The sequence below is a fragment of the Oryctolagus cuniculus genome, chromosome 5, assembly GCF_964237555.1.
Source record: "Oryctolagus cuniculus chromosome 5, mOryCun1.1, whole genome shotgun sequence".
NCBI lineage: Eukaryota > Metazoa > Chordata > Mammalia > Lagomorpha > Leporidae > Oryctolagus > Oryctolagus cuniculus.
This window is the reverse complement of record NC_091436.1, coordinates 140,309,465-140,322,455: the sequence shown is the minus strand read 5'-3', so window position 1 is coordinate 140,322,455 and position 12,991 is coordinate 140,309,465. Positions and strand designations below refer to the sequence as shown.

At 49.9% G+C, this 12,991-nt stretch overlaps 1 protein-coding gene across 2 annotated transcripts; it reads right to left on the bottom strand.

Annotated features, from left to right (window-relative positions):
* Positions 1-2,443: 2,443 nt before the first annotated feature.
* Positions 2,444-12,770, bottom strand: TRIM10 (tripartite motif containing 10). Of its 2 annotated transcripts, XM_051855815.2 has the most exons (8): positions 12,254-12,770; positions 11,593-12,063; positions 9,140-9,235; positions 8,258-8,488; positions 7,549-7,571; positions 7,116-7,231; positions 5,311-5,343; positions 2,444-3,626 (listed from the first exon to the last, which is right to left on the bottom strand). In XM_051855815.2, the coding sequence occupies exons 2-8, from the start codon at positions 12,019-12,021 to the stop codon at positions 3,109-3,111; spliced, it is 1,446 nt and encodes a 481-aa protein (XP_051711775.2). In that variant the 5' UTR covers positions 12,022-12,063; positions 12,254-12,770; the 3' UTR covers positions 2,444-3,108. The 2 variants fall into 2 exon arrangements, with proteins under 2 accessions (XP_051711775.2, XP_002714390.3); XM_002714344.5 differs by having other exon boundaries at positions 11,593-12,770.
* Between the last annotated feature and the right edge of the window lie 221 nt (positions 12,771-12,991).

The following is a 12,991-nucleotide window of genomic DNA, read 5'->3' as shown; positions in this document are numbered from 1 at the left end:
CCTCACTTCATCAGTCTTGGAAAGGACGCCATAAACAAGAGTGTCAAATTGTTAAGTCAACAACAGGAGTCACTGTGTACTTACTTCTCATGTGGGATCTGTCCTTAATGTGTTGTTCAATGTGAAGTAATGTTACAACTAGTACTGAAACAGTATTTTTACACTTTATGTTTCTGTGTTGGTGCAAACTGATGAAATCTTTACTTAATATATACTGAATCAATCTTCTGTATATAAAGATAATTGAAAAATGAATCTTGATGTGAATGAAATGGGAGAGGGAGCGGGAGATGGGAAGGGTGTGAGTGGGAGGGAAATTATGGGGGGGAACCAATATAATCCATAAACTATACTTTGGAAATTTATATTTACTAAAGAAAAAAAAAGGAAAGGACGATCGGGAGCGTGGGGCCCCCCAGACTTCGCCATTCCCTGGAGAGCAGAGCACGGAGATTCAGAGAGCTGCCTTGTTTTGGAGTCTTTGTGTTTTAGTATCCATCATTTTCCTCTGTGGTGACCCCACACTCCAAAAGCTAGCACGCTTCAAATAAAACTACCCTAAGCAAGAACCAGATAGTGACAGGCCAACCTGAGTGTTTTAACACAGTAGCAGCTTTATTTCTTAGTGGGAGAAATGTAAATTGTCTTTCTAAATCCAAGACATTTGTGGGGAGTGCAGCCAGCATTAAAATATGCACCAAGATTCACCCAGGCATCTATTGCTGAGCGAGGCAGAGTGGGTGAGAACTCTTTATGCAGACACGGATTAAAATCCCGGCTGAGCAAATAATCAAAACTCACAGGTGTGTCAAGTCCTCCTGCAGGCCAGCATCTTTTTTTTTTTTTTAAGATTTATTTATTTATTTGAAAGTCAGAGTTAGAGAGAGGCAGAGGCAGAGAGAGAGAGAGAGAGAGAGAGAGAGAGGTCTTCCATCCGCTGGTTCACTCCCCAGATAGCCACAACAGCTGGAACTGTGTCGATCCGAAGCCAGGAGCCAGGAGCTTCTTCCAGGTCTCCCACGCAGGTGCAGGGGCCCAAGGACTTGGGCCATCTTCTACTGCTTTTCTAGGCCATAGCAGAGAGCTGGATCAGAAGTGGGGCAGCAGGGACTCGAACAGGTGCCCATATGGGATGCCAGCACTGCAGGTGGCAGCCTTCCCTACCATGCCACACTGCCACCCCCGGGGCCAGCATCTTAATACACATATTCTTTAGAGGCTAACCATCATTTTTGTGTCTTTTAGCATTTATTTATTGTTTGTTTGAGAGAGAGAGAGATACCTCACTTGTTGGCCTACTCCTCAAATACCCACAACAGCCAGAGCTGAGCCAACCTCATGTGGGTGTACATCAGCAGAAAGCTGGATGGGAAGTGGAACTGGGACATAAACCCACTCCACTATGGAATGAGGACTCCCAAATGGCAACTTAATGCTGAGCCAAATGCCTGCCCCTAACAGTCATTTTAAAGACCCAGCTAACACCAATAAAAATAAACAGAAAAAAAAACACAATCCACTTTTTAATGGAATCCTAGGTTTGGGAGTCTTGGTTTTTTATTTGTTTTTATCATTACAAAGGCACTTGTGTTTATTTCTTGGAAAAATACAACATTTTTAATGAAATACCAAACACCCTCAGGGAAAGCAACTTCCTGTCCAGAGCGAAAGCAGTCACAATTCTTTGGGCTAAAGGTTACAGATCTCCCAAAGTACACCCCACCTTCTGGCCCCAAGCTGGGATTCTCTGGCCGGCAGACGGGTGGAGATGGTGCTATACCTGCTCCCACGGTGCAGCTGTCTGAAACGCTTCCCCACCCCACCCCCAGCTGGTAATCAACTGATCAGGAAGACCTTCCGCAGGAGCTGGGTATGGTCCCTGGGTTACAGCCTGCAGCCCAGCCTCCCCTGGTTCCCTGCCACTTCATTTCAGCCAGGATTGACACTATCACGAAGAGGGAGACAGTGAGGTCGTGAGGTGCAAGTGCTCCGTATCTGGTCACGAGGACAATGGGGACGACCATGAGTCACAGACCAACCAGCCAGGTCTCTGCTCTTGCTTCTTCCCTCATTCACCACATGCATCCTTTAGACTCACTTTCCAGAAGCTTCCCTGACTCATTGCCTCTCCCCAGGCTGGGCTGTGCCTTCCCACCCGGCTAAGCTTTCGTAATGCCCACCTCAGACCCCACCACCCACCACCCTGTGCTCTGGCTTCCCCGTGACATCACTGTCTTCTTTTCCTATGAGCTGCTTTTGATAAAGGACAAGTCTTCTTTTCAAATCATAAGTGGCTGCCATACTGCTTAGTTTATAATTGGTGCACAATAATGTTTCTTGAGGCTATGAGTAAATAAACTCTAAGATTTTTGAAAAAAAAAAAAAAAGTTGAATAGAGGGGAGGAGCCTTGCTTAAAGTTGTACAATTAACTGGTTACCAGGCTACCATTTTTTAAAAGATTTATTTATTTATTTGAGAAGCAGAGTTACAGACAGAGAAAGGAAGAGACAAATAGGTCTTCCATCCGCTGGTTTACTCCCCAGATGGCCACAGTGGCCGGAGCTGGGCCAATCCAAAGCCAGGAGCCAGGAGCTTCTTCCAGGTCTCCCACATAGGTGCAGGAGTCCAAACACTTGGGCCATCTTCCACTGTTTTCCCAGGCCATCAACAGGGAGCTGGATCAGAAGTGGAGCAGCTGGAACTCCAACCAGCAACCATATGGGATGCCAGCATCAGTGTCGCAGGCAGAAGCTTAACCTACTACACTACAGCACTGGCCCCAAGGGTACGTCTGGAATACAGATCTTCTGGCTCCAAATCTAGTCCTCTTTCCTCCACACATCTACTTCTGTGCCTGTTGGGGGTGGTGTTGTCGAGAGCTGGCAGCAGCCTGAGTCCCCAGGTATTCTGTCCGTCCACTGGGCATTGGCGAACGGACGTGATGAACAGGCTGAGGGTCATCCCACCTTGTCCCTTACGAATGGACTCCATCCCATCATCTGAAGCAGTCATTTCTACTTCAGGTCTTCCAGGAGAACCAGGCAGGGGTCAGGTGCACACTGTACTTGATGTGAATCCTGTACTTAGAGGAGACCAACTGTACCCTCTCAAGAGCTCAGGGAGAAGCTGGACCCTCGGCCCCAGAGCCCAAAAAAGGGAAAGATCTTCCGAGCGAAGGAGGCAGTGAAGGTGTAGATGTGTTCCTGGGTGACAGCATTGGCGAAGGTCACCCAGCCCACCTCGTAGTCGAGAGACACCCGCACCTGCCGGGGCTGCCCCTTCAGGGCCAGTCGTGTGGGGAAGGAGCCCAGAGCCGAGACGAAGCCCCAGGCCAGCCTCACCGCCCACACCCCCTCCTCTGGCCGCAGGCGGAGCTCTCCCTTTCTCTGCACACCCTCACTCACCACGCCTACGGTACAGCTGCCCCCGTGGGCCAAGTCTACACTCACCACCCACGTGTATCTTCCCCCTGTGAAGCCATCTCGGGCCAGAACACAGGTGGCCCGGTCGAAACGTTGGAGGTTGTCTGGCGAGTTCTGCCACTTGTAAGAGAACCGAGCTTGCTGGTGGTCCTCGGACAAGAGGAGCTTGGGGTGGGACGTCAGGGGGTCCAGAGCTAGGTGAGCTGTGGGAAGCCAAAAGAGACACAGGGGTCAGCAGATAGCAGGCCTGGAAGCTCCCCGGTGGGAGCCTCTGCCGGCCTAAGTGTGGGCATCACTTGGGAGCTTGTTAGAAACACAGACCCTAGGAATCTGCGTCTTAAGAGGCATCAGTGGTTCCTGCACATGCTAAAGCCCCAGAAGCGAGAAGCTGGCCTCCAAGGACTTGATGGCTCTCACCTGCTGCCATGCAGGTCTCTGCAAAGCTGTTCTGCTCCCTGCAAACTGTTTGACTCCCAAGGCTGTGCATGCCTCCTACAGCTGCTACACACACACACACACACACACCCTCGTGTCTGCAGCTGGGAGGCAGGACTTTCCTCTCCTCTGTCCAACTCCACGATTCCTGCCTGCTTTCCTGCCAGGCACCTGTGACTCATTTACGATCTCGCTTCAGGCAGGCTCTCGCTCCCCAGCAGTTACCCCCACTTACTCAGAGTCTGAAGTTCACTTTTAAACACGGAAAACTTCCGCAGACCCCTGCAGACTGTGACTTTCCATATTCGTAAATGAGAGACGCCAATATATTCAGCTACATCCACGGGCTGGGGAGCACCTGGCGGCAACTACGAGATTCCCTGGGGAGTGATGGCCTGGAAGGACCCACCTGTTCACTCCTTTCCCGCCCACAGGCTGCCCTCCTAAGTGACATCTGGGAGGGAGTAGGGGCCTGACGGTTGTAAGAACATGGTTGAAAACCCAGGTCAAACTTCCCTGTCATCCGGGAGCCTTCTCTGATGCGCCTTCCTCCACCCTGATTTGCTCGATCTGCTGTGCGCAGATCAGAATGTGAGTTTCAGGACACGCGAGTGGGCGTGCCTGTCTTCTTCACGCTGCTCCTGAGAGCATTACAAAGGCAGTGACATAAATATCTGGGAACCAAAATCTGCGGATGCTCAAAGCCCCCGTATAAAGTGGTGCAGAATCTCATAACCTGCACCACCTTCCCCTACACTTTAAATCATCTCTAGGTTACATATATTGTTTAATATGGTGCCAGGAATATGTAAATAGTTGTACTGTATTGTTTAGTAAATAATGGTGAGAAAAACCTATACATGTTTAGGATACATACAATCTTTTTCTAAATATTTCAAGGGGGGCCAGCTGTATACACACACACAGACACACATATGCATTGTATATATACAACATATGTATGTGCACATATACATGTGGGTATATGTATTTGATTATTTGATTATTGTAATGCCCAGTGCAGACCCTGTTAAAAGAAAAATGTGGGGCTAGCACTGTGGTATAGCAGGTAAAGCCATTGCCTGCAGTGCTGGCCTCCCATATGGGTGCTGATTCAAGTCCTGGCTGCTCCTCTTCTGATCCAGCTCTCTGCTATGGCCTGGGAAAGCAGAAGAAGATGGCCCAAGTCCTTGGGCCCCTGCACCCACATGGGAGACCCAGAAGAAGCTCCTGGCTCCAAGCTTCAGATAGGCTCAGCTCTGGCCATTGCAGCCATTTGGGGAGTGAACTAGCAGATGGAAGACCTGTCTCTCACTCTCTGCCTCTACCTCTGCCTGTCTATAACTCTGCTTTTCAAATAAAATAAATAAAACTTTAAAAAAGAGAGAGAGAAAAATGTGTCTCTCCTTTGCAGACCCCTCACTGTCTCCCGTCCTAATGTAGGCTGCTTACCTGGCTCATAGTCCAACTCAAAGCAGAGTTTTTCTGTAAAGAGGAAATAAAGCAGAATGAGATTTCATCAGTTCTACAAAATCATAGAACACCTGGTGATGAGGAAACTGAGCCTGGAAGAGGGAAATGGCCAAGAGCAGGATGGGAGCTGGAATCCTCTAGACCTGAACTCGGGTCAGAATCACCTGGGGCACTTGTTCAAAGCTATCTGTTTCAGATTCAGATGCTCTGGGTGGGCCCACAAATCTGCATTTCTACCAAGCTCTCAGGGGATGCTGATGCTGTTGGTCGGGAGCCCCACTCTGAGACCCACAGCTCAAGTTGTGAGTGCAAGGCCCACATCTGTCACTTTTGAATTCACACAGCCCAAGAAACACCTGCTTAATGAATAGATAAATGGGTTAGCTCTTGTTTTGCTTGGAAATCATTTTGCGGATAGCCAAAGGTCAGCCTTTGCTTTAAGTATAATTTTTTATTTTTAAATTTATTTTTTATTTATATGACAGGCAGAGAGAGAGAGAGAGGGTGAGAGAGAGAGCTTCCATCCTCTAGTTCATTTTCCAAATGCCTGCAACAGCCAGAGTTGGGCCAGGCTGAAGTCGGAAGCCAGGAACTCAATCCAGTCTCCCACATGGATCAAGGGCCCAATTACTTGAGCCAGCACCTGCTGCCTCCCAGATGCACATTAGCAGGAAGCTGTGTCAGGAGCAAAGCCAGGACTGGAACCCAGATAGTGCATTCCAAGCACTGTCTTAGCCATTGCCACACAGCCGCCCCGGATGAGTGTATAATTTCCCCCACTGTCAGGTCACTGGGAGTGTTTGCAGGAAAGAGACTCATAGGAAAGTTCTTCCTGAGACTTTTGTGGACAGGTCATCCAGAAATAAGTGACATCATTCATATTGCCACAGTGGGGGTGGGAGGGATGGGCAGGCAGAGTCACGTTCCCTTCCTTTCCTGTCACCACTCCCTGCTCCAAGAAAGAGAGGGGCCACGTCCCTACCAGGGAGATCCAGACTATCAGAAGGAAAGGAGAGGGGCCGGCACTGTGGCGTAGTGGGTAAAGCCGCCACCTGCAGTGCTGGCATCCCATACGAGCACCGGTTTGAGTTCCAGCTGCTTCTCTTCTGATCTAACTCTCTGCTATGGTCTGGGAAAGCAGCAGAATATGGCCAAAGTCCTTGGGCCCCTGCATCCACATGGGAAACCTGGAGGAAGCTCCTGGCTCCTGGCTTCAGATGGGTGCAGCTCCAACCATAGCGGCCATCTGGGGAGTGATCCATCGGATGGAAGACCCCCCCCCTCTCTTCTCTCTCTCTCTTTCTCTCTCTCTCTCTTTCTCTCTCTCTCTCTCTCTCTCTGCCTCTATGTAACTTTTTCTTTCAAATAAATAAGTAAATCTTTAAAAACATTTTAAAAAGAAGAAAAACAGTCAAGTACTACAGGACAGAGATAAATGCTTTCACTCACTGCTCATAGCAAGGTTCATCATCAAAAACCTGTTACAAATGTTGCTGTGGATGGTTTGCAGTGATTGAGGATGACAGATATCACTAACCATTGTCCTTTATTTTGTTTAATGCCAACTGATCAGATTTATATAAGAACTTTTCAACTGAGTTCCATTTTATTTCCCCAGAGGTGTAAACCTTTATCATCTCTCTTCATTGTCAACATTATCTGACAGATTTCATAAAAATCTTCACAAAATCAAGGCACTTTGCCCAAAATGACCCGGCCTTCCATCAGTAGGGAGCAGTGCCGCACGCCCACCTGGGCTCTCTGAAGGCCTGGGGTCCTCTTACCCAGGAACATCTTCATCTCTCTCTGCAGTGGGGCGGTCTGCTGCGGGAAGTCCCGAATCCTCTGGCCCAGCTCAGGGGATACAGCCTCTGGTTTCCGGCACTTTCTGGTTTCACACCTAGGGCACAGAAATGAATGTGTCTAGGAAGTTGTTCCTTAACAATGCCTCGAGGCTCCGTGGATCAGAGGCGAAGTTCCCACAAGCAGACAGACCTCCCCGGGTATGCACACCACTGCCCACTCTCGGGCAATGCCACTCAAGGGTGTATGTCCACAGTCATACAGAAGAACATGGGCATATGGGGAAATTTACATGACAAGTTAGGCCATTAAGTGAGGGTGCTGGTGCTGCTTATCTGAATGACAGAAACTAAATGTTGGTGCATGTATGTGTATTTATGAGGGGAAAGAGAATACAGAAATCGTATCACTTACCTTAGTAGTGTGCTTCTGATATCCTAGGAGAGAGAGAGAGAGAGAGAGAGAGGGAGAGGGAGAGAGAGAACAGGGATTCAGTTTTCAGCATCTCCTTCCCACTTTTCTTATTACCAGAGAAGACAAAACACCCTATTCCTAGCCGTGGACACCCTGGTAGGGTTACCAGGCTTTGGGGATCACAGCCTGGCCCCCTTATTCCATAGACTCAGGTAGCAAAGTGACTGCACCTGCTAGTTAGAGGCAATGGTAAATCTCACCCCCAGGTCTCCTGGACTCAGTCCAGAATGCACCCCCTAGATCATGCCACCTTTCTGATGCAATGTTGGGACCTCAATATGTCTCCTCTAGTTGGAAGACATGAAATAGACCAGGAAGAACTTTACAAGCAGCAAAGGTGACAAATTATAGGGAATGTTTGCATTGGAAATGGCACCTGAGACTTTTTTGTTATGTATAGTACTTGAAAGTTCTCAAAGTACTATTTCCACTTCCATTTTACTGTTGGATCCTCACAAAGATCCCACGCGATAGTGAAGAAAATGTCTTTCCTATTTGACAGGTTTTGGTGGGAAGAGACGGAGACCAGCCACCAGGGAACTCCTGGGGAAGCATGGACTGGAATTCGGACCTCTGCCTCCTACCTGGGACGCGGAGATGAGACAAGGCAGGGGCCCAGCTCCACGGGCGAGCCTGGGCTCGGGCTCACCGTCAGCAGCTCCCTCGCTGGCCTCGCGTTCTTCTCCTCCAGCTCTTCGATCAGGGCACTGAACCGGCAGATCTCCCCAGTGACCAGGAAATCGAACTCCTCCTGTTGCTTCAGGATGTCCCCATCCAGCCCCTCCAGCTGCGCTAAGAGGATTCTCTGCTGCTCCTCCAGGAACTGGCGCAGATGCACAAACTCGGAAATCACCTGCTGTCTCTTGGTGGCCACCTGAGTCTGGGAGGAAGTGGAGGACCTGAGGCTTCCCTCCTCCTCCTCTCCTTTCTCGTCTTATTTCTGTTCTCCCCTCCCATGTCCCTCTTGGCCCAGATGCACGTTCTCCAAGGTTTGGTGAGAAAATCAGAATGCCCATCCCAGTTTCTCGATCCCCCTACCCCCACCATTGCAGATTTGGAATTGCCACACTGTCTCCTTGCCACCCACCACCCTGTTTCTTAGAGCTAGACTGCCCTGCACTGCCTCAGCACCACCTGCTGGGGCTTCTGAAAGGAGTAGGGCTCAGAGCAGGTGGGCGGGAGGTGGCGGGGACACTCTAGCCCCTGCGTTTTTGGAAGTGCGTCCTGTGTGCCCAGTACTAAGCTACTTCACACTCTCATTTAATCCTTACAGCAACCCTGTGACGCAGTATTGGTTTCTAATCTCCATTTGATAGATAAGTAACCTGAAGCTGGAGAGTGCTTGGGGTCATACAGTTAGTGCCAGGTCAGGATTCACACCCAGATCATTTTCACAGCTTTATCAGCTCTGCTGCCTCAGTTCCAGCACCAGGCTGGACCCTGGGGAAGGGGTGGGGCCTGAGAAGGGGCATGGCCTGGGAAGGGGTGGGGCCAGGAAGGGGCGGGGCCCGGGGAAGGGGTGGTGATATACCAGGAGGACTTGCATTCTTTCATTCTCTCTTGACTGGACTTCCTGAATTTCCTCTCTCTCTCTTCTCAGACACTTGAGACACTTCTGTATTTGTTCCTGGAGAGCAGGAGGATACAATCCTTAAGACGGAGAAGATGATTTAAGGGTGCCATCTCTTCCAGGGCTCTGTCGCCAGGAGTGAAGTGGGCCCAGGAAAGGAACCTATCTCATAGCTGAGACCCGGTTCCTCTGCTTCATACCCCAAGAATTTTGATCAGGGCTTTCCCACTTTATCATGTCACTCAGTCTTCCCCTTGGAACCTGTCCACAGGTTAAACCTTCTGATCTCTTTTGTTTCTGGTAAGTGCTATCTGGGATGTGTTCTGACTTAATAAGCTCATTCACTGAAATTATTCCTGACACTTTCCAAAACAACATGTGCAAATAACAATCTTACCCTGTTACTAGAATTAATTATCTGTTATGCGGGCCAGCATTGTGGCATAGCAGGTAAAGCCGCTGCCTGCAGTGCCACATTCCATATGCATGCTGGTTCAAGTCCCAGCTGCTCCACTTTTTTTGACAGGCAGAATGGACAGTGAGAGAGAGACAGAGAGAAAGGTCTTCCTTTTGCTGTTGGTTCACCCTCCAATGGCCGCCGCGGCCAGCGCGCTGCGGCCGGCGCACTGCGCTGATCCGATGGCAGGAGCCAGGTACTTATCCTGGTCTCCCATGGAAGAGGGGCAACCAGGACAGAATCCGGCGCCCCAACTGGGACTAGAACCCGGTGTGCCGGCGCCGCAAGGCAGAGGATTAGCCTAGTGAGCCGCGGTGCCGGCCTGCTCCACTTCTGATCCAGCTCTCTGCTATGGCCTAGGAAAGCAGTGGAAGATGGCCCAAGTCTTTGGGCCTCTGCACCCACATAGGAGACCTGGAAGATACTCCTGGCTCCTGGCTTCGGATTGATTCAGCTCAGGCTTTTGTGGTCATTTAGGGAGTGAACCAGTGGATGGCAGACCGATGTCTCTCTCTCTCTCTCTCTCTCTCACTCTGCCTTTCGAATAAATAGATAAATCTTTTTAAAAATTAATTCCAGAAGGGAGAAGAAACTTAGATATGTAAAATTACTCAAATGTTTTAACAGTAGTTTGCTGTAGAATAGAGTTAGGAATTGGTACACACAATTAAATATTTATATATGAACATTTGAAAATACATATAGGATTCTCACCATCAAATACTAATTAATTAAGAAGTCCATGACACACAAACACCCATTTGGAATAAAGCATAAATAGGGGCCGATACTGTGCCATAGTTGATAAAGCTGTCACCTGTGATGCCAACATCCCATATGGGTGCTGGTTCAAGTGTCGGCTGCTTCACTTCTTTTCTTTTTTTTTTTTTTTAATTTATTTATTTGAAAGGCAGAGTTACAGAGAGACAGAAGCAGAGTAAGACAGAAGTCTTCTATTTGCTGCTTCACTTTCCAGATGGCTGCAGTGGCCAGAGCTGCGTTGATCCAAAGTCAGGAGCCAGGAGCTTCTTCCAGGTCTCCCATGTGGGTGCAGGGGTCCAAGGACTTGGGCCATCCTCCACTGCTTTCCCAGACCATAGCAGAGAGCTGGATTGGAAGTGGAGCAGCTAGGACTCGAACCAGCACGGGGGGATGCCAGCACTATAGGCGGTGGCTTAACCCTCTACGCCACAGTGCTGGCCCCTGAAACCAAATTCTTATATGATCACCCAAGCCAGAGACCCATGAGCTGAAAAGCATAGGTTTATATTTTGTTTTTATGTGTGTTCTGTTGACTTGTGGCCAGCAGATAATAGAACCCCAATAAATATTTGTTGAATGAATGAGTGATCACGTGATTATGTGTGTGCATCCATGCTGGGTATCAGGTGTGTCTGAGGTTTGTAATTGAGGAAATGCTTGTACAAACTGTATGGGTGCGTGTTTGCAAATGTGTACTTTATATTTGAGTGGTGGTCTGAGTATATATGTAACTGAGTGTGTAACTATTTTGAGTGTTTGGGCTTGTGAATAATTAGTGTTTACATATATACAGGTTGGGTAAATAAATATGTAATTTTAGCTGTCATCATATAAGTGAGTGCTGGTTTTATTTGTTTATTTATCCCATATGGGTGCCGGCTTGAGTCCTGGCTGCTCCAGTTCCGATCTAACTCTCTGCTATAGCCTGGGAAAGCAGTGGAAGTGGCCCCTGTGCCCACATGGGAGAGCTGGTAGAGGCTCCTGGCTTCTGGCTTTGGATCGGCATAGCTCCTGACACTGTGGCCATCTGGAACGTGAACCAGTGGATGGAAGACCTCTCTCTGCCTCTGCATCTCTGTAACTCTGCCTTTCAAATACATAAATAAAAAAGAATTTGGCTTCAGTGTGTCCCAAATGATATACAACTCTGCTCGATTCTCCCAGCCCCAGCCCCAGCCCCAGGTCCCCTTCCTACCCTGTAGGGGCCCGCGGCGTCCTCCAGGAAGCGCACAGTGTGTGCCCTGTGCTCCCCGGCCTCGCGGCACACCACGCACAACTGCACCTCGTCCTCCTCGCAGAAGAAGTAGATCTTCTCCCCGTGCTCCTGACAGACATGCTCCTCCTCTGTGCCCAGCGCCGACGCCAGCGAGAGGCGTTCAATGTTCTCCACCACGCTGGCCAGCTGCCAGTTGGGCCGGAAGCTCCCCGGCCGGAACGGCTCTTTGCAGAGCGGGCAGGAGAGGGGCTCCTCGGATTCGGGGCCCGGGACCTCGCAGTAGCGGGTGAGACAGCCGCGGCAGAAGTTGTGGCCGCAGTCGATGGTGACCGGCTCCTTCAGGGTGCCTTGGCAGATGGGGCAGTTGACCTCATCAGCCAGGCTGGTCACGGAGGCAGCGGCGGCCATGGCGGCACTGCTGGGTCTGTGGCCTCCTCAAGGTCAGTCTGTCTGCTTAGATGCGGGGGAAGGGCTGAGGGAGCTGTGAGGACACGCAGCACAGGCTCACAGGCGCACACAGGTGCACACAGTCAGATGCAGGCACATGTTAAAAATGTGACACCTGCATCCTCTCTCTCTCTCTCTCTCTCTTTCACACACACACACACACACACACAGAGAGAGAGAAAGAGGCACCCACTTGCACCCTTGCACATCTGGTGGCCAGGATCCTGCCGTCCTGCTCTGTCAAAGGAACAGACGCACACCTGCCAGTTGGAGAAGTAGCACAGGAGGGGGAGGAGGCAGAGGGGCCGACAGCATTCCAGAGATGACCTCACTTACTCTCTGGACCAGTACCCATGACCTGGACTTGCTGGTAGAAGGACAGTGGAGGCACCTCAACCCTCCTCTGTGGAAAGAGCTGGCTCTTGGCTTGGAGGTGGGAGGGAGACTGGGCCACCACCCAGCCTCGCTGCGACGTCGTGCCCGACTGTCTCCAGGGAGATTTGAGGTATCAGCCAGTGCAGGGCTTGCCAGTCAGTGGGCAGGGGACATGGGGGCTCAGATAAGGTCCTGGGTGTACCCAGCACAGGCTATGTCAGTGGGGGTGCACCTATGGGACTGCTACAGGCCTCAAGAGAGGTTGGATATACTCTTTGTGCAAGAGGAGAAAAAAACAGTTACAGCCGGCATTTATTTTTGATGATTCTACATCTTAACACTGACAGCAGTGAACATCTGATCTTATCGATTGCTCCTGTCTGCTCTGTAAGATCAGTGCTCTTCAGGTCTCCATTTTATAAGTGAGAACACTGACACTCAGCCAAGTTGTTTAGCTCGTCCAAAGTACACAAGGAGGGAGGTAGAGGGCCATAATTTGCAATCATATCTACAAGGAGACTTCAAAAAGTTTGTGGGAAAAATGGAATTAAAAGAT